At 41.8% G+C, this 21,879-nt stretch overlaps 1 protein-coding gene across 2 annotated transcripts in view; it reads left to right on the top strand.

Annotated features, from left to right (window-relative positions):
• Positions 1-21,445, top strand: part of LATS2 (large tumor suppressor kinase 2) — a 48,945-nt gene extending 27,500 nt beyond the window's left edge. For both annotated transcript variants that reach the window (XM_038149762.1, XM_038149773.1), the window contains exons 3-8: positions 9,226-9,358; positions 11,243-12,780; positions 15,474-16,056; positions 16,684-16,866; positions 18,046-18,152; positions 18,840-21,445. In XM_038149762.1, coding sequence (XP_038005690.1) covers positions 9,226-9,358; positions 11,243-12,780; positions 15,474-16,056; positions 16,684-16,866; positions 18,046-18,152; positions 18,840-19,334 — 3,039 coding nt within the window. In that variant the 3' untranslated portion in view covers positions 19,335-21,445. The remainder of the gene's footprint in view (positions 1-9,225; positions 9,359-11,242; positions 12,781-15,473; positions 16,057-16,683; positions 16,867-18,045; positions 18,153-18,839) is intronic.
• Positions 21,446-21,879: the final 434 nt, after the last annotated feature.

Raw genomic sequence — 21,879 nt, 5'->3', positions numbered from 1 at the left:
GTCAACTGGAGCCCAGGCTGAAACTACTACAGACTGTGTCCAGAGGGTGGGAAGTTTCCTGTTTCTGTAACCAAAGTGAGAGGATTTCAGGGAAGTAAAATAGATTCTTTGGAAAGGAGTTACGTACACAGTTGCACGTGTGTGCATGTGCATTCACTCACGCATGAAGTAGGCAAAGCTCCTCCATGCTGCTCTGTAATGTAAACCTGCCAGTGCAGTAATTTGTAAATGCTGCTTATAACATGATTTGCCTCACTCTAAGGTTTCTGAATTAGCACATAATAGTGCTCCTGCTCCAGTGCTAAGGAAGGGTTAGGAGAGATTTGTCCAACTTTCTGTCTGTTGATGGACCTGACATGGGACATTTGCTTAGACTTGAACTCTAAATAGTCTAAATAGCTCTCCAATGAGCATACTTGAAGAGTAATGAGGAACAGTTATGGCTGTATATACAATTGTTTGTTCTGTTTTAAATTAGAAATCCATTTCAAAATAGGATTGTTCTCTTGTGTCTGTGTAGAGCTCAGCACAGTGCAGAAGGCTTTGGGGTGCATCACAGTAGAAAGGATTTTGTGCATTTAGGGGATAATTCAAGCACTACAGATGTACAAATACACATTTTTCCCCCTGTCCTTTATTCTATCATTAATGTAAACCTGACCCCTGTGAATTTTGGAATATAGATAGTTCTCAAGTACTACATGTGTTCAAAATGGAATGCTGTGCTCGGTCCTTACAACTCTCTGCTGATGTGGGATCTGAAGCAGTGTGTTTTCTGGAAGTGGAATTTTCTGTACTCAGGGAACTACTAATATTGCCTATTACTGTTGGCCAAGTATGATTGTTAAATCATGAGTGTGTGCACTTTGAATAGCTGGGGGAGCAAGCAGGTGCCTTCAGAAAGGGCCATTACTGCCTTTGAGGTAGGCAGCAAATCACCATGGTCTTGGATGTTTACAGTATCACTCCCTTCACCAAGTATGTGGGGAAACAAGGCTTGTGCCATCAGCTTTTCAGACACAAATGTGCTTTTCCAAGGCTGGTGTGGACAAGGAGAACAGGTTATTTGTCACCGTTCCTCAGGTCTATCTATTAAGTTGCCTCTATGATAAAGCTCTGTGCACCCTGCTCCCCTTCCTCTCTCCCCCCTGCTCCCCTTCCTCTCATGCCTGTGTCCTGACTGGAAGAGAGCAGCTCAGGTCTGTTTTTCCTTCCCAGACTACTTGAAAGAAAGGATGAAAAGAAAAATGGTATTCATGGTGGCTCTTGGTTATTTTCACTCACTTTATTATTGTTCTTACTGTTGTGGTCTCTCTTTCTTTGCCTGTTTGTTCTTTCATGGCACTTGAGCTTTGTGCAGAGTGCAGCTTTGTTGCCTGGAGCAGGACCTCTTCCAGCTTCCTTCAGCCTCCTTGTTTCCAAACCTTTTCCAGAGCGTCTGTTGTGCTTCAGAAATGGTACAGTAAATGTATATGCAAATATAATTAAATTACTTGTTTTATCAGACTGGTGACACAAATAAGAGTCTTTTTCATTTTTACATATTGCTTTCAGGGGGCTCACTTGATATGAGATTATTTTAAAGAAAATAATCTACACAGATGTGCAGACATTATGTAATACCTGTATGTGTGTCAGTACATACGCACACTCTTTGGGACATCAACAGAAGTTGTTTGATTTTCTGATTGGATTTGAAAATGGACATAGCAGTGCACGTGTGTTTTCTCTTTAAACAGATTGCATCTCTTGAATAGTTCATCAGAGCTTCTTGAAGTGTTTACATATGCTCTCTTTGTCTGGAGATGCCTTGTTATAAATACTTCCTTCATTTTACAGGCATTTGTTTGGAAATATGTTGAGCAGCCGTGCTTGGTTTATTTCCAAATGTCTTAACTTTGGGACTGTGGATTGGCTTATAGCCTGAAGTTCATATCTCTCCTTTTCAGGGGAAGAGTCGTATTTGAAAAACACACGGAACACAAGGACTGTAGTGTAAAATGGGAGGTGTCCCCTGTGAAACGCCCATGGCCAAACACAGTGTGTCTTGCAATCAGCTGTGGTGGGGGAATGGAATATACAGGCATAGTTAAAAGAACACACAAATGCTAGGAAAGAAAACTAAAAGGAGTTTTATGCTGCTAGGTAGTATAAGTTGCATAGTGTTAAAAAGTATTTTGATGTAACTGGTACCTTTTGAGACACCTGATGACAAGTTATGTCATATTTACAGTTGCTGTTCTCAACTCTGGTTTTTTCCTCTCTTATCCTTTATAAAATGGTGAAGGTGTTATGGTAGCTGTTTCTAAGTACCCAGCTGCTAAATCTATATAGCACTTTTTTCTTGTCTTGGAAGAAATTAAACAGTTTTGATTAGTCATCAACTTAAGGAGAAGCAATAGAAAAGTAGAAAAAAACAGTAGAAAAGTCTTTTCTGTGATACTTGTGAGAGAACTTTGTATTCACTCGAGGGCTAATAAAATACAAAAACTAAAGTGATAGATTTCAAATATTGGTATCACTTGTCTGGTTCATTGTTTGATTTTTAACCATCCAGAGTTGTTTTAAATCCTAAAAGATATTAGAAACACTTTAATTGCCAAAAGGAGGGTTTTGTAAGTGAAAAAAAGTAACCAGATGATCTAGTTACATTTGTTTTATATTGTCTGATTATTTCCATAGCAATAGCAAATAGAACTGTGGAAGGAATATAGTTGGACATGAGGAAGAATTTATCACAGAAAGGGTGATTAAGCTTTGGTGTGGACTGCCCAGGGAGGTGGTGGAGTCACTATCCCTGGGTCTAGTTTACGTGGTGATGTTCTGTCAAAAGTTGGACTCGAGGATCTTGGAAGTGTTTTGCAACTGTAGTGATTCTGTGGAATATATCATATTCTGTGGCTTTGTGGATTAAGGTCATTTATTTGGTTTGTGGTGGTCATGATACAAGGGTTTCTGTGTTGGGACCCAGGAGAATTGACACTTCAACCCTCCACCATCTTTTTGCCTAGTACTCCAAGTTGCATATATTGGCCTGGATTTAATTTACTTTAATAGTAAGTTATCCTGCTGCCATAAACACAACAATAACAGGACCTCATTGTGCTGTACAAACAGAGTAGTAAATATACCGATCTTCTGTAGGTGACCGGCTAAATAAAGACTGAAAGTGTTGGAAGGCAAACAGAATGAGCAGCGGCATAGCAGTCACTGTCACATTAGATTTATTTTTGTTTGTTTTTCTTCTGATAGGACATTTACCAGAGCACTGTATAATGTATGAAATCCTCCCTCTGTCTTTTGCACATACTCTCTTTTTCAGTTCTGCAAATATCCCTTGAAAATGTGTATAAAAAACGTCTGGTTAAAGTTGTTCCTTACCTGCAATTCCCCATTCCTAATCTACAGTCATGTATTTTTTTCCTATGGTGTTGTGATTTAATTTAGTGAGTCTTATTTGTGATGTGTCTATATCCTTTTTCTGTCTGCCCAGTTTTATGTACTACAGTGTGTCTCCTTTGCATACTTTAACCCCTGGTAAGCCTGCTATGAGGGAAAGAAAAGAAGGAAGGAAGCACTCTGACAATGTGAGGTGGGAATGCAGAGTCAGTGCAAAGCAGAGCTAAAGCATCCAGCCAAAAGAATGAATGACCTTCAGAGCTGGAGTGCTAGCAGAATTAAAAATAATTCAGGAGCACAAAAGGTAGAAATGCTGTAAGCAAGGGCTAAAAGCCAGGATTAAAGCCCCAAGTGGCTTTACCACAAGGATGACTTTTCCACCGCTGTTGTCATGTCAACAAGAATAGTGTGTGCACCTCTTATCAAAATCATGTCCCTGTCTGATCTTTCTTGATACAGAGATGGGCTACTACACCAATAAAGGGAATTAAATTCCCATTTAACAGAAGAAAATAAATTCAGCCCTGGAGGCCAGGCTGTGAGAATCCCTTAGGATGAAGGGGACTCGCTGTGTAGGTAACAGCAGAACTGCTGTGAAAAGACAATTGAAGCTAAAATCAGAGGCAGTAAACTGACCCTGCATAATTTAGGCTGGGAGGGAGGTTTATTATTGCCTAAGCAGGATAGCTTGGAGGAGTTTGTAACAGGAGCAGTCAGGGCAGAAAACAACCCTAACTAATCATGGGGTAGCTGTCCATTCGTTTCTGAATGGGTCACATCGTTTCAGAATGGACTAAGTGATGCTGCAGTGGTCAGTAGGTTTCTGCCTCTGCTAATTTCCTCCTGCTTTTCTGATGCACTAAAACTGAAAAGCACTAATGACACTCAGGATAATATCTTAATTATGTAGCTAGAATGTTTTAATCAAGGTTATGGTAGGCATGGGAATTCAAGTGCAAAATTTCGCCCCTGATGTTAGCAATCTGAAAACAGGCAAAACAAAAGTAGAGTACAAAATTGGATGAAGTGTCCAACTAGAGAATAATTACAGAGAGAGAATATTGCAAAATAGGTTTCTCTGTTCTGTGGGGCTGCAGCAGTTCTGATAGAGTACATTGTACACATTGTTTCCTGAACTGCTTGGGTTTTGCATGGTTAAAATCATGAATGAAAAATCCTACAATGGGGGGCTATCGCAGAAAGATCAATGCTGGATCATCTCTTTTGGCATGAGCTTTATTTTTTTTCCCTTCTGCAAGGAACCTGTATCTGTTTCCTGCATCTGTCAGCCATCCTTCTTGGTGAATGGAAAGCAAGTAATTAATTTTTGTTGTTGTTAGCAATTAATTACCCTTGCCAAATTTTGGAGGACCTATTGTCTCCTTCAGACACAATGTTCTTGGGAAAAAGTCTTACTTATTGTAACCTCTTGTGCAATCTTCACTTGGATGATAAATACATCTTGGCAACGAGAAGCTTTCTGAATGAAAAATGTTGCTGGACAACCCTGTAGTACAGCAAGAACGCAAACCTCTGCCAGTGCTGGTGGAGCGCAGCCAGGCGGGAGGGTAAAATGGGGAAAGCCTTTCACACTGCCTGCGGAGCACAGAGTGAGATGAAGTCTTTATGTGCACAAATCCAAATATCTGTTTACCATCAAACAAGGATTTCTCCTATTGAGCATCTGAGCTCAAAGGTGGCCTTCCTTCTAGCAAAATCTTGAAATCTCTTGGAAGGCCGCCATCTACCAGTGCAAGACTAGGGAAATAACAGAGACCATGCAGCAGTCAGGTTTAGGTAGCCCACTGTAGGAATTAGCTGGGAAACTCCACCCTTCTGGTTTTTCATTTGAGTCCACAAATTTGGGATACTGCAGTTTCCTCAGTCTGTTTTGTGGTTCATGGCCTGACTTTGGTTTTCCATTAGATCTGTCCAAAACCATAACTGACCACTGAAACCTCGTTTTAATATTGCAGCTGTTAAATTAATTACAGCTTTGTTAGAGTTAATTGTAAATACGCACTTTTCCCCCCTGTAGCTCTTCACCTTTACATTTTCTGGCTGATTTTTTCATCAGTAGTTAGTGATGTCTGGAAGCAGAAAAGGTGCATAAAAGCCCCGCACTGAGAAATGTCTGAATCCTCCAAAGGGAATATGGAGAATGAGTTGGGGCTGGGAGCGCTCTGTTCTCTTGTGGTTTCTGTGCACACTGCCAGTGGCTGGTGTTTCTCTGTGGGCCTGGCAGCTGCTGTGGGGCAGCAGAGCACAGCCAGCAGCCAAGTTTCTCAACCCTTACTGCGGCTGACAGCGCTTGGCCTCGTGGAAAGGAAACAATCTGAAGCAGAGGGCCCGATGCAGTGTACCTCGCAGTTAATGGAAATCTTTGTTGACCTCAGTGGAAGCTGGATTTGATCCTGTGCCTACTTGAGTGTTTTGGAGTTGGCTGCAGTTCCAAGTGGCTTTTTTTCCCCTGGCTCATTTCTGGTTCCTTTTTTTCCCCCTTCTCTTTCTAAAGTTTCCTTACCTTCGCGTGGTGTAAAATCAAGACAGCTTCATCCGTGTCTCTGTAACTGGGCACTTTTATCCTCACCCAGTGTCTGTCTTCATTTCCTCAGCCCTTCCACTGTCTATATATTGATTTGCAAGATTTTGGCATCGATTTCCCTCCTTTTTGAGCCATTCTGCTGCTTCTCACAAACACCCTCCATCTCACTTAAGCCTCTGCTCTCCAACGAGTGTAATTGTTTAATCCATCTTCTGCCCTTCTTCCTCAGCTTTAAAACAGTCTTTATATTGATTCCTGGCAAATCCAGCCCAGGCCCCAGCCCCAGCTGCCAGCAGGGAGCCAACTTCCCCTTCAGCAGCTCCTGGAGACCAGCCCTTTGCTGCCTCATGCCAGCCATGCTCCCTTGCTCGGCAGAGCCCATCCCTGTGTTGCACATAGAAAGGAGAAGGCCACCGTGCCTCAGGAGCCAGCAGCCACCTCAGGCAGAGCACACTCTCTGTGATCCTCAGCCACACATCAACATGTCTTCTGTCCCTAAGGAGAAGGTGCTGGGGGTAATGGAGCTCTTTTCAGGTGACTGCCAGAGAGAAGAGAGCTGTGGGCACGGACAGTGGCAATGGGAAGAATGATGCAGAGGAGAACAAATGCCAGCTGCAACACTGCTGGGGCTTCTTGTTGCCCTCCACTCTCCTTAAGTATCATATGCCCCCAGAAGAATTTGTCTCCTGGGTGGAGAATTGTGATTATCTGCGATCTGCCTCTGAGAAAAACCTTTTTCCTTTTGTATGTGGATTTTTTGATGTTTTTTTGTTGGTGTTGTTGCTCTCCATTTGCTTGAAGATGATGTGAGGGTTGTGTGCATTAGTACAGAAACTGGGATGTTGGTGTCTCATGAGAGTTACAGGGTAAAGGGCTCAAGCTGTGGGATGCTGTACAGGAGAATCACAGGTGTTCTTTTGAACCACAAAAAAACTTACTTCATTTTTCCAGCAGTAATGTAAATGCTGAGCAAACAGGGCGTGTAATGAGGACACCCTTTGGAGGGTGGGAGCTGACCTAATGAAAGATGAGAAGTGGGGAGCTGGAGCACAGGGCTGCTGTTGCACTGGGGGCTTGCAAGGGTGAGATTGCCACTGACACACTTGCTCGTCCCAAGCTGTTGCTGGCCTCTTAGGTTATCCAGCTGTGCACAGTGGATAACCAGTTCCCTCACATTATTCCCACTGAAGTTTAAATATGAGTCCTCTAAACTGTGCTGAAGGTAGAACATGCAGCTTCAGGAAGATCAGTGTTGTTTTCACTCTTGCTTTTCAGACACAGACAATGGCAAAAGAGGAGAAAAGTTACAGTAAGCTTTCGGAGATGATATCAATATGCTGGTGATAACTTTTCTCCTATTTTAGCCCCTTTGAATTATATACAGCCAGCACAGATCAGAGAGGGAAGAATGGACCATGTGGGCTGTTTTGTTAATCATTAATACAATTGTTACCCAACATCCAAAACAGCCCAAATGTGCTTATAGAGAACATTTAATTTAGGAAACTTAGACTTGTGACCTAAGGCTAGATCCAGCTGCTGTAAATGGGACAGATTATGTTAGCAGCCGTGTGGAACAGGCCTGTAAAGCCCAGAGTCCCTGGATGATGAGAATGATGTGAATTTGCTAATACTTTAGAAATGTATCCACAAGAAGAAAAAAAGAAAGAGGAAAAAATATTGTGGGAAATTCTTTCCTTCATACATAATATTTTTCTGTTGATTTAAAATTGCTCTTAGTAATGTGTTGATGCCAGTGAAGTATTTCAGCTATAGGAAATTTGAAACCAACTATTGCCTTTCTATGAATTATGAGTCATAAATTATATGAAAAATATTCAGCTTGCTATAGCTATTCCACAAGCAGAATTTCTGACTAATGAAGAAACTGATGCCGTTTTGGGGGCAGTGGGAGGGGTCTGAGTTAAGCAAAACAAGATGCCAAGTGCCAGCATGTGGCTCTGTGCTAAGTGTGAATTGGTGTCATCTGAGATGGGCCTCCCTTGCTAAGTAAACAGTTAGCGGGTATTTGACGTGTACAGTGCAGCAAAGCTGCCCTTTGCTCCAACTGGAGTTCCCGACTGCCAGGCAGTGCCCAGAACTGACCCATGGGAGAGCCGTGCACCAGTGCCAACCCAGCTGCCACATCTGCAACTGGGCAGCCAAGCCAGGGAGGCACGACCTCCCTCTGATTCAGCGCTCTGTGGGCAGGTTGTGATGACAGAATTCCCCTAAAAATAGTATTAAAGTGGCAAGAGAATAGGATACTGACATTTGCAGGCAAATCATTGGTGGTGGCATTGATTTCATTCAGCTTCAGCCATCTAAGAGCTGGGAGTTAAGTTCAAATTAATTCTCTAATCATGTGTCACTAAGGTTTATCTCCCCTTATATCTATTTTATGAATTGCCTTTTAGAGGTGATTATAGAAAGGTGCTCAGCAGCTACTTTGGAGTAGGTATCCAACTTTTTGATGAGTGAAGTTCTGTGAGTGAAATTCAACATTTAAGCTCTAGATTTCAATTTCTCCATCATTTCAGAAAAGACCATGCGGCCTCATGGTGTTTTGTGAATTTTGCTTTGCAACCACGTGGTGCTCGAGTTACTGAAAGGTGTTTAATATACCTGAGCTATAAGTAAAAGTATAAACAAACTGCTAGGAGCTGTAGAGTAGAGCAGGGGTTGCTAATCATGGCTGTTAATAAAATACAGCTAAAAAGACTGACAGTGTAGCTTTCAGTTTGGGATGCCCAGTCATTTTCCAAACAAATAGTGGATGATGTCCCAGCTGTACTGAAAACAGCAGTTTTTCTTCACTGTGGACTCCAGTGAGCAGAAATCAACCCCTGCCTAATTAGCTTCTTTGTGGTATTTGTGAAAGGATAAAGTTTTTACTGTGTTCAGGTGTGACTGAGAGAAGACATGCTCTCAAATACTAACAGCTAAATTTTCATTTCATTTCATCCAGTGTGAAACTATGCTGACTTTTCCATACCTTATTCAAAGATTGTTTTAAGGGCTCTTGAATTACACATTTTAATTTGAGGCTTCTTTAATTGCTAGAATCTGGGTATGCTGTATGTTTTGTTATTTTCTTATGATTTTTGAGTTGTGTAAGGCATGCAAATGCTTTCAAAATATGAGTCCATTTGGCTTCAGGCAGCTGTGATCTGGTGTTTAAAATGCTCCTGTTAATGTAAGAACACTTACTGCTTTTCAGTTTGCAGTCCAGTGCTTGGGTTTTGTCACACCGTGATTCAATTCTTGTTTGCTTTGTGCAGGAGATGGCTGTCCGAGCACTGAAGCAGACAGGGAGCAGAAGTATTGAGGCAGCCCTGGAGTACATCAGTAAGATGAGCTACTTGGATCCTAGAAATGAACAGATAGTACGTGTAATTAAGCAAACCTCACCAGGTGAGCATGATTTTTTTTTAATTGTTTTCTTCTTTCTTGCAATAAGCTAGTTTTTAAAGTGGGGTTGCTGCTGGGGAGAAGTGTTGGACAGCAGTGTTCCACAGCAGTCTTGTGGGAGACAGTGAAGTGAATCTGGCCTTGCAAGGCCAGCTGGGCTGGAACCTCAGTACAGCTCACCTGCTTCCAAAGAGTTGTCTGTGTCCATATTCATAGTCCACCTTCTTAAACAGAAATCTGTTGTTCAAATCCAAATATTCCCCCGTTGGCCCAGAACAGACTTACTGGTGTACAAATCTAGGAGGTGGACATCATATCTCTCTTGACATCAAGATTATTTGCTCAGGTGAATTACATGTCCCAAAGAAGGACAGTTATTGCTGCTACTTTGTTTTGTGGCCTCTGATAAGGGGAAGCAAAGTCAGCTTGTCCCCAAGGCTCAGGATGAATCCTGCTGACAGAGATGATAAATGGGTCTTATGTCTGCCTCCCACTTCCAGGCCAGAGTAGCCACTTCTTAGGATGCTTTGGATTGCTACAGCCTCATCAGTGCATCCCACTGTGTCCCAGGAGATGAGCTGTCAGGGATGGTGTTGTAAGAACAGCCTCAGTAATGCTGGCCTTGTGTTATCACAGGGGAAAAAGCTGCCAGTTACAGATTTCACATTAAAGATCTCTGATCATTTGTACAACCTGATTCCATTTCAAAACGTTGCATTCTTTTGAGGATATCATTTAGCATGGTGCACACCCTTACTGTGCAGAGAGTGTGCATAAACCTGTCCTAATACCGTGCACGTCCCTGTGTGTCTGCAGGCAGCAGGGCTTGTGTGTCAAGGTGAGGAGTCAGCAGCTGTGCTCAGGTGTGCTGCATCTGGCCCAGCTGGGGCGTGCTGTACTGCAAAAAGCTTGTAATGCACTGTTCAAGCCTGTTAGTTCAGTATGGCTATTGTGAAGTCAGGATTTTAAAAGGAAATGGTTTAGGTAAAAATGGGCCAAGTCCTGTAATTTGTGAGAGCTAAAGAACGAGAAGGGGAACAAAAACATCACAGCAGCACAGAGTCTTCCCTTATCTTTTTAGCACAGCCAGTGTTTTATACACCTGCAATTTGTCCTCAGATCAAAGAACTGATGAAAAGTGCCGTTAGCAATTCCACTGTAGGAATGCTGCTATCTTGTCTCTGCACATTCTTCAAGCTAAGATTAATATGTTGACACCCTGAATGATTTTCCTTCCCAACAGATGGAAGATGAATAATGTGAGGGGGTACTCTGTGTCCAACATATTGGAAGGAGTACAGGACAAACTGTGTGATGCCTTTGTTTAAATGAAGGAAAATGAAAGAGGAATTTTTGAGAATGATGGAAGAGAGAGATGTAAACAGAAAACCAGTGTGAGCAGGTGGCTCACTGTGCAGAAGATGGACTATGTGATGGCCTAGTAGTTTATAGCAATGTTGACTTTAAGTTGTATAGAAAGTCCTTCCAGGAGCTTTTTTCCTCCTGTTGAACTTAACACTCTGCTCTGTAGCTTCCTCCTGTATGAGAGCAATGACTGCTAATCCTGGTCCAGCTTTAAGAAACAGGCTGTAGAGTAGTCTGATGAGTTCATAGTTAGGGAATTTGTGCTTCTGTTTTCATGATTTGATAGGATTCCCAGATGATTCGTGGCATGAGCATTATTGTGAGCCAGTAGCTCGTTATCAGTAGGAATACTTGGCACCTATTACTTCAAATGTTCAGAGTGTTTAATTTAGATTTTGAACGGTGTTTTTAAAACACATACTCACTGAGCAGTGTGTATGTATGTATAGATGCATGAGTAATACAAAGTAATTGGTTCACCTGAATTGTTTCCTAACGTTCTTCTGTATTCTTTTTATAAAGGAAAGGGTATTGTGCCAAATAATGTAACCCGCAGGCCAAGCTTTGAAGGATCAAATGAATCTTTTCCGTCCTACCACCAGATCAGTAATGCAGCCTATGAAGGGACAGGCTTTGGAGCAGAAGGTGCAAATATGCTTACTGAGGTTCCCAGGCCATACATGGACTATTTAATCTCTACTTCTCAGTCTTCAGCTATGACTGCTCCTGTACAGCGACCCTCTGGAGTAGGCACTCACAGCACACCAACGAGCCATCAGCAGAAAGCATACCCTGCAAATATGGAGTCTTCTGTGATTAATTATCCAGTGGCTAATCACAGCAGTCAGGCCTTGCAGCTGCAGGCATCCCATGGCTGCAACAGCCAACATTACAGCAGGCAGCACATGATGGTGCAGGGGGAACCTATGGGATATGGCGTTCAGCGGAGTCCATCCTTCCAAAACAAGATGCAGCAGGAGGGGGGATATGCCAATCTCCCAAATAAAGGAGCGGTTGTTCAGAACAATACTGGTCATGCATTTCAGCAGGCACCAGCAAGCTTGTATATCTCACATTCTCATCACAAACAGACAAGTCCTTCTTCTCATCAAATGCATGTGATATCCAGAGGTCCAGCCTTTGCTAATGATTTTTCAGACAGTCCACCACAAAATCTATTAACTCCATCTAGAAATAGCCTAAACATGGACCTCTATGACATGAATAATCCTCAAGTTCAGCAGTGGCAGGCAGCAACACCATCACGCAGAGATTCTGTGCAAAACCCAGGAATAGAAACATCTCCACGGCAACATGTATCCTTCAGACCTGATGCCGCGGTGCCAAGCAGAACAAACTCCTTCAACAACCACCAGCAGCAGCCACAAGTGACAGTGTCTATGAGACAGGTTCCTCCAGGAAAACCCGATCCTTCCATTACATCTCCAAACACAATCACGGCAGTCACATCTGCTCATATCCTCCAGCCAGTGAAGAGCATGCGAGTGATGAGACCAGAGCCTCAGACTGCAGTGGGACCTTCCCACCCTGCGTGGTTGTCTGCACAGGCACCGGCTGTGGATGGCCTGGAGATCATGGAGCAGCATGTGCCACCGCCTGGAGCAGCCAATACCTACCAGCTTGATGTGGATTATGGTAACCAGGAACTGCGGTGCCCACCCCCACCCTATCCCAAGCATTTGTTACTTCCTGGCACCTCTGAGCAGTTTGATATCAACTGCTTGTGCATGGGCGTGGAGCAGACTCTGCGTGTGGTCCCCAGTTCAACAAGCAACAAGACTGAAGAGAGCAGTGAGCGAAATGATAAAAGCAGCAAGAACGCTAAAGCTGAAAAGCCAAACAAAGATAAAAAACAGATTCAGACATCTCCGGTGCCTGTGCGAAAAAATGGCAAAGATGAGGAAAAGCGAGAATCCCGAATAAAGAGCTACTCACCTTTTGCCTTCAAGTTCTACATGGAGCAACATGTAGAGAACGTCATAAAGACCTACCAGCAGAAAATTAACAGAAGGTTACAACTGGAGCAAGAAATGGCAAAAGTAATTCTTGTTTTGTTATAATAAAATCTAATAGGGTCAAATTGATAATTGCTATTTTTAATTTGTAAAAAAAAAATGTAAAGGGAGAATACACTGAAGTAGTAGGTATCAGACATCTCCCTATACCAGACTGTGTCCCCTTAAAAGTGTGGATGCAGGTCTGGAAGGCTGTTTGAAAAACCTGAGATGTGAAATGATATTTCTTCATACCAGAAAAGTAAAATGAGGCAAAAACCCTCTATATTATAGGTAAGAACTTAGAATGCAGGCTTGAGGCTGAGATAATTCTGGCAATACTTTGGCAGCTCTTGCAAAACTCTTTGCTCTAGTTCCTCCTCGCTGTTCCATGATTGCTGCCCATTTACCAAAGCCATGGTTCAGCTTGGCAGTCGCTGTGCCATATTTTCAGTTGACTGTGTAATACTTGACTGAAAGCTGTCTGTTGAACACATGTAAGTAGTAATATTGTGCAAGTAACCATATTGGACCAGCTTGAACTGATTTTGGGACCGTTGCCAGAAGTTGTAGAGGCAGGTCTCAGGGAGATGCATTTTGGGTGATAGAACTTCTTTCATGCCTAACTGTAGCTCTCGAATCTAAGCTGACTCTCTGATAGTGCTGCTTAAAACAAAGCTGCCAAGCTCTGATGGTTGGTCTGGCAGTTGTGTTTTTACTTTTTACTTCTGGAGGAGGAAGAGGGGTTTTTTCTTCCCAGGCATGACTGGAATATGACTAGTCTACTTTTAGCATTAAAGGATAAGCTCTAAGGAAAGCTGTTATTAACACATAATGGGTAATAATTAACTACCCAATCTTCCCCAGCACAGTCAGTTTCCAGAGTCAATTGATTCGATGCTCACATTGCACCAGAAAACTCAGGAGTTTGTTTAGTGAGGTTAGAATTAAGAGAACATTCTTGGAAAATGTCTTGAAACGTTTGCATTTTATTGGCAGTTAATAGTTTGTCCTCACTGCAAGTACAGTATTGTGTTGCTTGAGTATTTTCCTGAGACTGAGATAGGGAATGATTTCTAGAGAGGTGTAACAGGATCTAATTGTGCTAGTTCTTCTCTTCTCACTCTTCAGCTTTCCCTCTTTCAGAGATAATTCAGGTATAAACAAAAACAACTCCTTCCCCTAGAAACCTTATCACTGGCTGAAAATACACATGCAGGAGATATTGGCTATCTTAATATTGCATTATTCTAGAATTAGCAAGAACAGAGCACACTGATTATTTTACCCTAAAAAGTAACTATTTCCTCTATAATGGAGTGATGTAGTTATCTTTCATTTCAAAAACAGTATTCCTTGTTTTGATTTGGCTTTTTCCTTCAGTCTGAAACTTCATCCTACCTGTTATGCAAGTTTCTGTAGACTTACTCCATCCTTTATTCATACAGATTTAATTTTTATACCGTGAGGATCTCATTGCATAGTCTGGCTGCCCACATTCATCTTTAGATACCTAGACTACAGATGTGAAATTAAATCAGGCTAAGCACCCTGTGGGTGTATGCTTGGGTTTCTAACTTGCTAACCAGTGAGCTTCAGCTCCCTCCACTTTCTCAATGGCCCCTTCTCACCAGGCACTGATCTTTCTCTCAAAAGTAGTTCAGTTGATGCCAGTTAATTCAGGATTTTGGAACTGGGGTATGCAGAAAGAAAAGAGCATGCTGCAGGAAGTGAGTTGCCAGAGGAGCCTGGGGGTCAGCCTAGGGGTTTCTGCTGGTGGAGGCCACCAGTGGCTCTCAGCAGAGGGCCAGACGCTGAAGTTGGCAGAGTTGGCATTCTGCAGGCTCTGTCTTGAAAGATGGGGGAAATCTGGTTGGATCCAGCTGCTTCTATCTTTTCCAGGAAGTTTCTCCTCACAGCCCTGTGAAATGTTACTTGCAGTTACTGGGAGGCTCTCTGGAGACAGGAGGTGGACAAGCCAGCTGTTCTACAGCTCGGGTGCAGAGGGAAAATGATACATTTAGGAGGGAAATAGCACCAGGGTCTAGGCTGCAGTGGCTGAGGGAAGACCAGACCTGAGGATTTTATGTACATATTTTGAGATGGGAAAAAGAGAAGTTTATAGAACAGATGCTCAGGAAATCTAAAAACCTTAAGAGTGGAGGATGTTTATGGTAGAGGAAGAAACACAATTTCTAAAGAAGGTTCCAAGGCACTTGAGAATGTGTAGGTCAAAACCAGCTCTTTAATTGCAACACAAATCCAAACAAACAGCACCTAAGGTAGGAACTGCTGATGTGAGTTGCCCTGGGGGACCATTCATGAGCAAAGTGAACTGTTGCATGCAGGTTTAAGTTTCATTTTAAATTAAGTTGGGCTTCAGTGCACATGCATGTAGTGGAGTGCAGTGGCAAAGTGCACATTTGAAAGGTGTAAACCAAATCCCAGGGTCAGGTTTGTTATGTTGTATTCCCCTCTCTGACAATATTGCCCCCAAAAGAGACAGGCATACCAATCTCAGATATTGCAAATTCAGGCAACAAGTTTGGGCACAGTGAGTTTGCCCTTTTTTCAGAAATACCTCAACAGACAGACAAGAGAGTATACCACTCATGAATACATCTTTTCTGGTTCTTGGTTAATTTTTCTGAGAAATGTGTTTTGGGAATGCTCATTTATTTTTCTCTTGCTATGAATATAACAGTACTGGCTCTTGTGGTTTGCTTTCCTTTGTAAAGGCAGGCCTCTGTGAAGCAGAACAGGAACAAATGAGGAAAATTCTCTACCAGAAGGAGTCCAACTACAACAGACTTAAAAGGGCCAAAATGGACAAATCTATGTTTGTGAAAATCAAGACTCTGGGTATTGGTGCATTTGGAGAAGTATGCCTGGCTTGCAAAGTGGACACCCATGCCCTGTATGCCATGAAGACTCTGCGAAAGAAGGATGTGCTGAACCGGAATCAGGTGGCTCACGTCAAAGCAGAGAGGGACATACTTGCTGAGGCAGACAATGAGTGGGTGGTTAAACTCTATTACTCCTTCCAAGATAAAGACAATTTGTACTTTGTGATGGACTACATCCCTGGTGGGGATATGATGAGCCTGCTGATTCGGATGGAGGTCTTCCCAGAGCGTCTGGCTAGATTTTATATTGCAGAGCTCACTTTGGCCATAGAGAGTGTGCACAAAATGGGATTTATTCATCGAGACATCAAGCCTGACAACATTCTGATAGACCTCGATGGGCATATCAAACTGACTGACTTTGGACTGTGTACTGGATTCAGGTGGACTCACAATTCAAAATACTATCAGAAAGGTAATATTTTGACCCTTTTTCTAGGATGCTGTTCTGTTATTTGTTTTGAAACAAGCATCTACTTGTTGGCAGAAACACCAGATCAGGAAACTGGACAAACAGTCAGTGGCAATATAATGTGTCTGTCTCTCTCTGACTCACTCAGTTAGCTTGTTTCCAGTCCTTTTGTTTCCAATACTTTTCAAAACCCTGTCAGTAATGTGGCTGTCCACTGCAGCAGCAGTAATTTTTCAGTTTATACTTGTTTGGAGGGTCTGTTTTGATGGGGAAATAATTTAATCACAGCTTTGGAGTAGTCCATACGTCTCCTGTATGTGCTGTTGAGTTCTGGTGTCTGTTGGCAAAGAGGTCTTAAACAATTGGTGTAGCTAACTTAAGTATACTCCATAGTTCTGTGTCCCCCATATGGAGCTATACTTCCTTGTGCTGAGACAGAGACATTTTGTTGGACATTTTGTATGGAAAACCAATTGAGAATAGGAGGGCATTTAAAAATACCTTGAGTTTAAAGTTTAAACACTGTTCTTCACTGAGAGTAGGAGATGGCTCTGGAGCTGAGTAAATACTTCTCTGTGTGTGTGTTGAGTTTTATGACCATGAATATGAACTTTCTCTCCCATTTGAAAGGGAGCCATATCAGACAAGACAGCATGGAGCCCAGTGATCTTTGGGATGATGTGTCCAACTGTCGATGTGGAGATAGGCTGAAGACATTGGAACAAAGAGCTAAGAAGCAGCACCAGAGATGTCTGGCCCACTCATTAGTTGGAACTCCTAATTACATTGCTCCTGAAGTCCTGCTTCGTAAAGGTAGGTAAACCTGTATTTTTCTCCTGCTTCACTATTTTTTTTTTCCTTGAATAAGCTTGTTGCTTTGCAAGATTGTCATTCTGAAGGCCACAAACACTTAGCTCGGATTGAAGAGAACTCCTCATGCTCCAGTGTTTAGCATCACCACACTGGGCCATACTTTGCATGTGTAATGTCCACACTCTGAGGCCTTTGAGTGAGGCTACAAAAAATGTGTTTGATAATTTTAACAGTGATGAATTTTTCAAGTATAAAGCAGATTATCTGTACTCATGGAATACAACTCTGACCCCTATCAAGTTTACACAGACCAGTGAGTAGCCAGCTGACAGTTCTGGATCACTGATCAGATGGGCCACTTCAGCATGGATGATGTAAACTTGTGGAAATATGTCCTCCGTATTCCCAGCCAGAACCTGTGGAACCCAACAGAAAGTTTTCCACAATTTACTCTGGACACCCTACATTCAAAAGGTTAGCTTGAGGAATTTGGACAGTAGTTGGTGACTATCCATGCAGAACTGACATGGTCACTGTAGCAAGGAGATTAGGTGTTCAGAGTTGTCTGCAAGCTAGGTCCTAATCCTGATCTTCTCTAACAGAGATTTCACATTGGATCCTGCATCATTTGATTACACAAATTTCATTGAAGTCAGTGTTTAAATCTTTTTTTTTCAGTTCTTAAACATACACTTTATTGGTCTTGTCACAGCAATTAAGTGATTAAAGTTGTTCCTTTGCTTGTAACTTGCTCAGAGAGTCGTCTGTGGTTTTCTTCTGTCTGTAGAGCCAGGCTGTGTCTTTCACCAGCTTTTCAAAGTCATGGAGTCACCTCCACTGAACCTAAGGTGGACATTGGTCTCTAAACATTTTTGTTATTTGAGGTTCAGTTTGTGCTGCTGTGGGATTGGGCACAAAAAAAACCCTCCTTCATTATTTTTAATGATAGTTTCATGGCTCACTTTTGTGGAGAATTTATTCAGAAAGGTTCGAGGACAATAGGATTAGATCTTTACTAGAAGTAAACAGCAGTAGAAGTGAGTCAGCAAGCAGAAGTCACAAACCTTCTGTCTGAGAAAAGGCAGAAGTTTGTGCTGTATGTTTTAATACTTAATTATAAGTAGCTCTATGCACATTCTCCTTGGCTTGTGGAGGTCAGCCTTTTGACTTGCCTTTCAGGGTACACTCAGCTCTGTGACTGGTGGAGTGTTGGTGTCATCCTCTTTGAGATGTTAGTGGGACAGCCTCCTTTCCTGGCTCCTACCCCCACAGAAACCCAGCTGAAGGTAAGTTGAAGCAAAGTTCCAGTCTGTGGTAGCAAAATTTTAACCCTTCCCTTCCCAGACCTACTCCCCTTTCTTTTGCTACAGAAAGGAGTAATGGTTTAAAAAGCCTGATTTTAAATAGCTCTGTGCAAGCACACATCCTTTGCCAGAAAATGAAGACTAGAACTGGCTTGTCCAGCTGCAAAGATAGATATCAGTTTTATGAGTCTTCTCAGCAGAATTGTGATTTCTCAAGCACAAGTTCATCAATTTAATTCCTTAGAGTGCCTATTAGTACCCGATATACCAGTGACAATTGCAGTTGGCAAATAAGTGTTACAAAATTGAGCAATGATAGTTCTTTTTTAGAGAGGATCTGTCTCGTGACCACTTTTCCTAGTTTACATTTTGGAGACAAAGAGAAGTAATTCCTTTGTGTAAACTGAGTATGTTCTCAAAACTGACTATGAGAACATTTGGGAAGGAACTTGCCTTTTTTAAAGATGGAATTGTTCCTTTTGTCTGCTAGCCAACAGTGTTTTTCTGATTCATTAGAGTAATTACTAACAGGAAATGCAGTGTTGAAGCTGTGAACTATGCACACTATGAGATGACTCATTAGGTGCGCACTCCTGTACAGTTCATCTTGGTCATTGGAAGAGTTCTGTTTCCAGATCAGAAGTTCCTTAATACCTTTGTTACCTGCAGGTGATAAATTGGGAAAGCACACTGCACATTCCCTCACAGATCAAGCTGAGCCCTGAGGCAACTGATCTGATCACAAAGCTCTGCTGTGCTGCTGAGGACAGGCTTGGAAGAAATGGAGCAGATGATATTAAAGCCCATTCTTTCTTTCACTCTATGGACTTCTCTACCGATATCCGTAGGCAGCCAGCTCCCTATGTTCCAAAGATCAGCCATCCAATGGACACTTCAAATTTTGATCCAGTTGAAGAAGAAAGTCCTTGGAGTGATGCTAGTGGTGACAGCACCAGGACCTGGGATCCACTAGCCTCTTCCAACAGCAAACACACAGAACATGCTTTTTATGAGTTTACTTTCCGAAGATTCTTTGATGACAACGGGTATCCGTTCAGGTATCCCAAACCTTCTGGAATGGAAGTTTGCCAGTCTGAGAAGTCTGATGTAGAAGATAAAGGTGTGGTAGATCAGACTGGAGCTTGTCAGCCTGTATATGTGTAAATTATTGTATAGTGTACTCCAGAAAAGACTAATCTCAAATCCCATAGGGCCTTTAACTGATCCTTTAGGAGCTGATCCTGCAGCACTTGTGTACCTTCAGCTGAGGCTGGAGACATCCTGGGGAGTAAAAGAAGCTTGCAGGGCCAGGTCCTAAAGATGGCACTCTTGAAAGTTCAGGTCAGTTCTACTGTAAATAACTTTGTTGATAATTACACTTGAAATCCTGGTCTTCACCAAAATCTGCAAGGCCAGCAGTCCGTCATTTCTGGCCTATTTTTATTTAAGGTCAGCATCCCCCTTACTGAGATTAACACTTACAGACTTCTGCAACTGTCAGCGTTGTTTTTTTAATGAATAAAGAGCACTTATATTTTGTTTATAGCAGGGTTTTTTTCCTACTAAATTATAGGGATTAACTTTGACAAATCATGCTGCTGTTCTTCTTTTCTACATTTTTATTTTATCCATAGCACTTACTTCACATTTAGGAAGATGCATAAAGCTGAAGAACATGTGATGAAAGGTCTCTGTGCAATAATGTAAGAAAGAAAAAAAAAGAAGAAAAATGAAAAAAAGAAAACTGCTCTCTAATTTTCTAAATTTACTGATGCCATTGTATTCACACCGTGATTTTTGTTTATTATATGTATTTTCCACATTTCAAAATTGTGACATAACCTTAAAGCTGCTTTATTTCCTTCTGCTTATTGGAGTGTACTAGAAAGTGTGAGCAAGTGGCAACTTGGGTGTGATTTCATTGTCTAGTGTGTGAAGAATGTTGCATGAGCAGTGGTTTTCTATTTGAAATGGCCTTTTCTTGCCATTCACAGGCAGGTCCTGTGGATTCATTTTTCTAAGGGTCTAAAATTAGACCATTTTAAACCGTGTGTTGATAATGTATTGTGTGGGTGGTTTCCTCTTATGATTGTATCCAATATTAATTTTGTAAAACAGATTGCAGAGGTTATACCTGAGTAGTGATGTTGTGGTCTGATGTAATAGATGGTTTTAGCAAGCACATGCCACGGGCACACACATTTCCCAATGAGGATCAGCAGCCAGAACAATACAACAGAGCAGATTTGTGGGGAGAGCCTGGACGGGGCTGGCTCAGGCAGGGAGCAGCACAGAGGCCATAGCTCCAGCTGGCAGAGGCAGCACAGCACCCAGACCGGAGCGTCTCCCCACGCAGGGTTCCCATAACGCGCCGAGGCCCGGGTGCAATGAGGATGTGGCTGGGTGCCTGCAGCTCCACGGACACCTATGGAACCTGGAGGTACGTGGCTTTCCAGACATCAGACCCCACATGTGTATCCATTTAGGATCCTAGTGTTTTAGGCACTGGCATTGGAAAATGTTGGCATTGTTGGTAGGTCATTCTGTCCCGTTGTCTAGAGGTTAAAATGTTGCTGTGATGGAGCACAATAGGCCTTCATTTCTGTCAAATTATAGGCATACTTTGAAATATCAGTTTTTAACTATGTTAAAATACGCATTTTTCTTGTATGTATAAGTATGAGAATTATTCAAGATGATATCAGAATACTAAAGATAATTAAGCCATACATATTTGCATATATATTATATATAACTAAATAAGTAAACACACACAAAAATCCGTAATTCAGATTAGTGTAACAGTCCTATTTAAAGTGATTGACCTAATAACATTTGATGAAAACACTCCTTTAATGTGTTTTTGCTTTATTTTATTTTTAAATCTGGAGCTTCATTATTTTTTCCGTATATTATTCCACATATTATTCCTTAATGTTTTAGCATATCCTATCCTATCCATTGTTTAGATATCTAAGCAACAACATATGAATTCATCAGCCTAAACTAAACAAAAATGATTGTGTATTTGTTTACATTTGTATGAAAGGAATGTTCTGAGGTATGCAGTGCTTGTGTTGTGACAGTTCATGTAAGATTCAGTATTACTGCTTTTTTATATAGTAATGCCATTTTTTTGTTATTTACATCTATCTGAAATTCTTTCATGTGGTAGGTTCTTTCTCAGGAACTCAATTTAACTGTTATTTATTGATATATCATTGCCTTTGAAAGCTTCTACTGGCAGAATTTATTAAAAACCTGAATCAAAATCTTTAATGTGTTGCGAATTATTCAATCCTCCTTTAAGGCAGAAGCTTTAGTGGGTTTCTTTTTGTAATGTTATTGATGGGTTTGAGTTACAAACATAAGATCCAAATCTCATCTCTCCTGCAGCATTTGATGTGGAATCTCAGGGTACCTTCAGACTATTTCTTCTGTCCTCAACGGCCCTTAAGAATAAGGAGTGGGATTCCAGGTAAAACTTGGTTTGGAGTGAGCAGGTCAGTGGATGGAATAGATACGGAATGGAATAGATAAAACTGAACACAGTCACTGCCTGTGCAGTGGTGGTGCTGCCAGAGCAGCCACAATGCTGGCTTGCCCCCTGTTGCCTCTGATTCATTTCTAAAATGTAAATAACTCACCTGCACATACAGAATCTCTGCAACTAAGCAAAACAAGAGAAACCAGCCCAGAAGGAAACAGG

Source organism: Motacilla alba, chromosome 1, assembly GCF_015832195.1.
Source record: "Motacilla alba alba isolate MOTALB_02 chromosome 1, Motacilla_alba_V1.0_pri, whole genome shotgun sequence".
Taxonomy (NCBI): domain Eukaryota; kingdom Metazoa; phylum Chordata; class Aves; order Passeriformes; family Motacillidae; genus Motacilla; species Motacilla alba.
The sequence above is the reverse complement of the archived record's forward strand: the minus strand, read 5'-3'. Positions and strand labels throughout refer to the sequence as shown.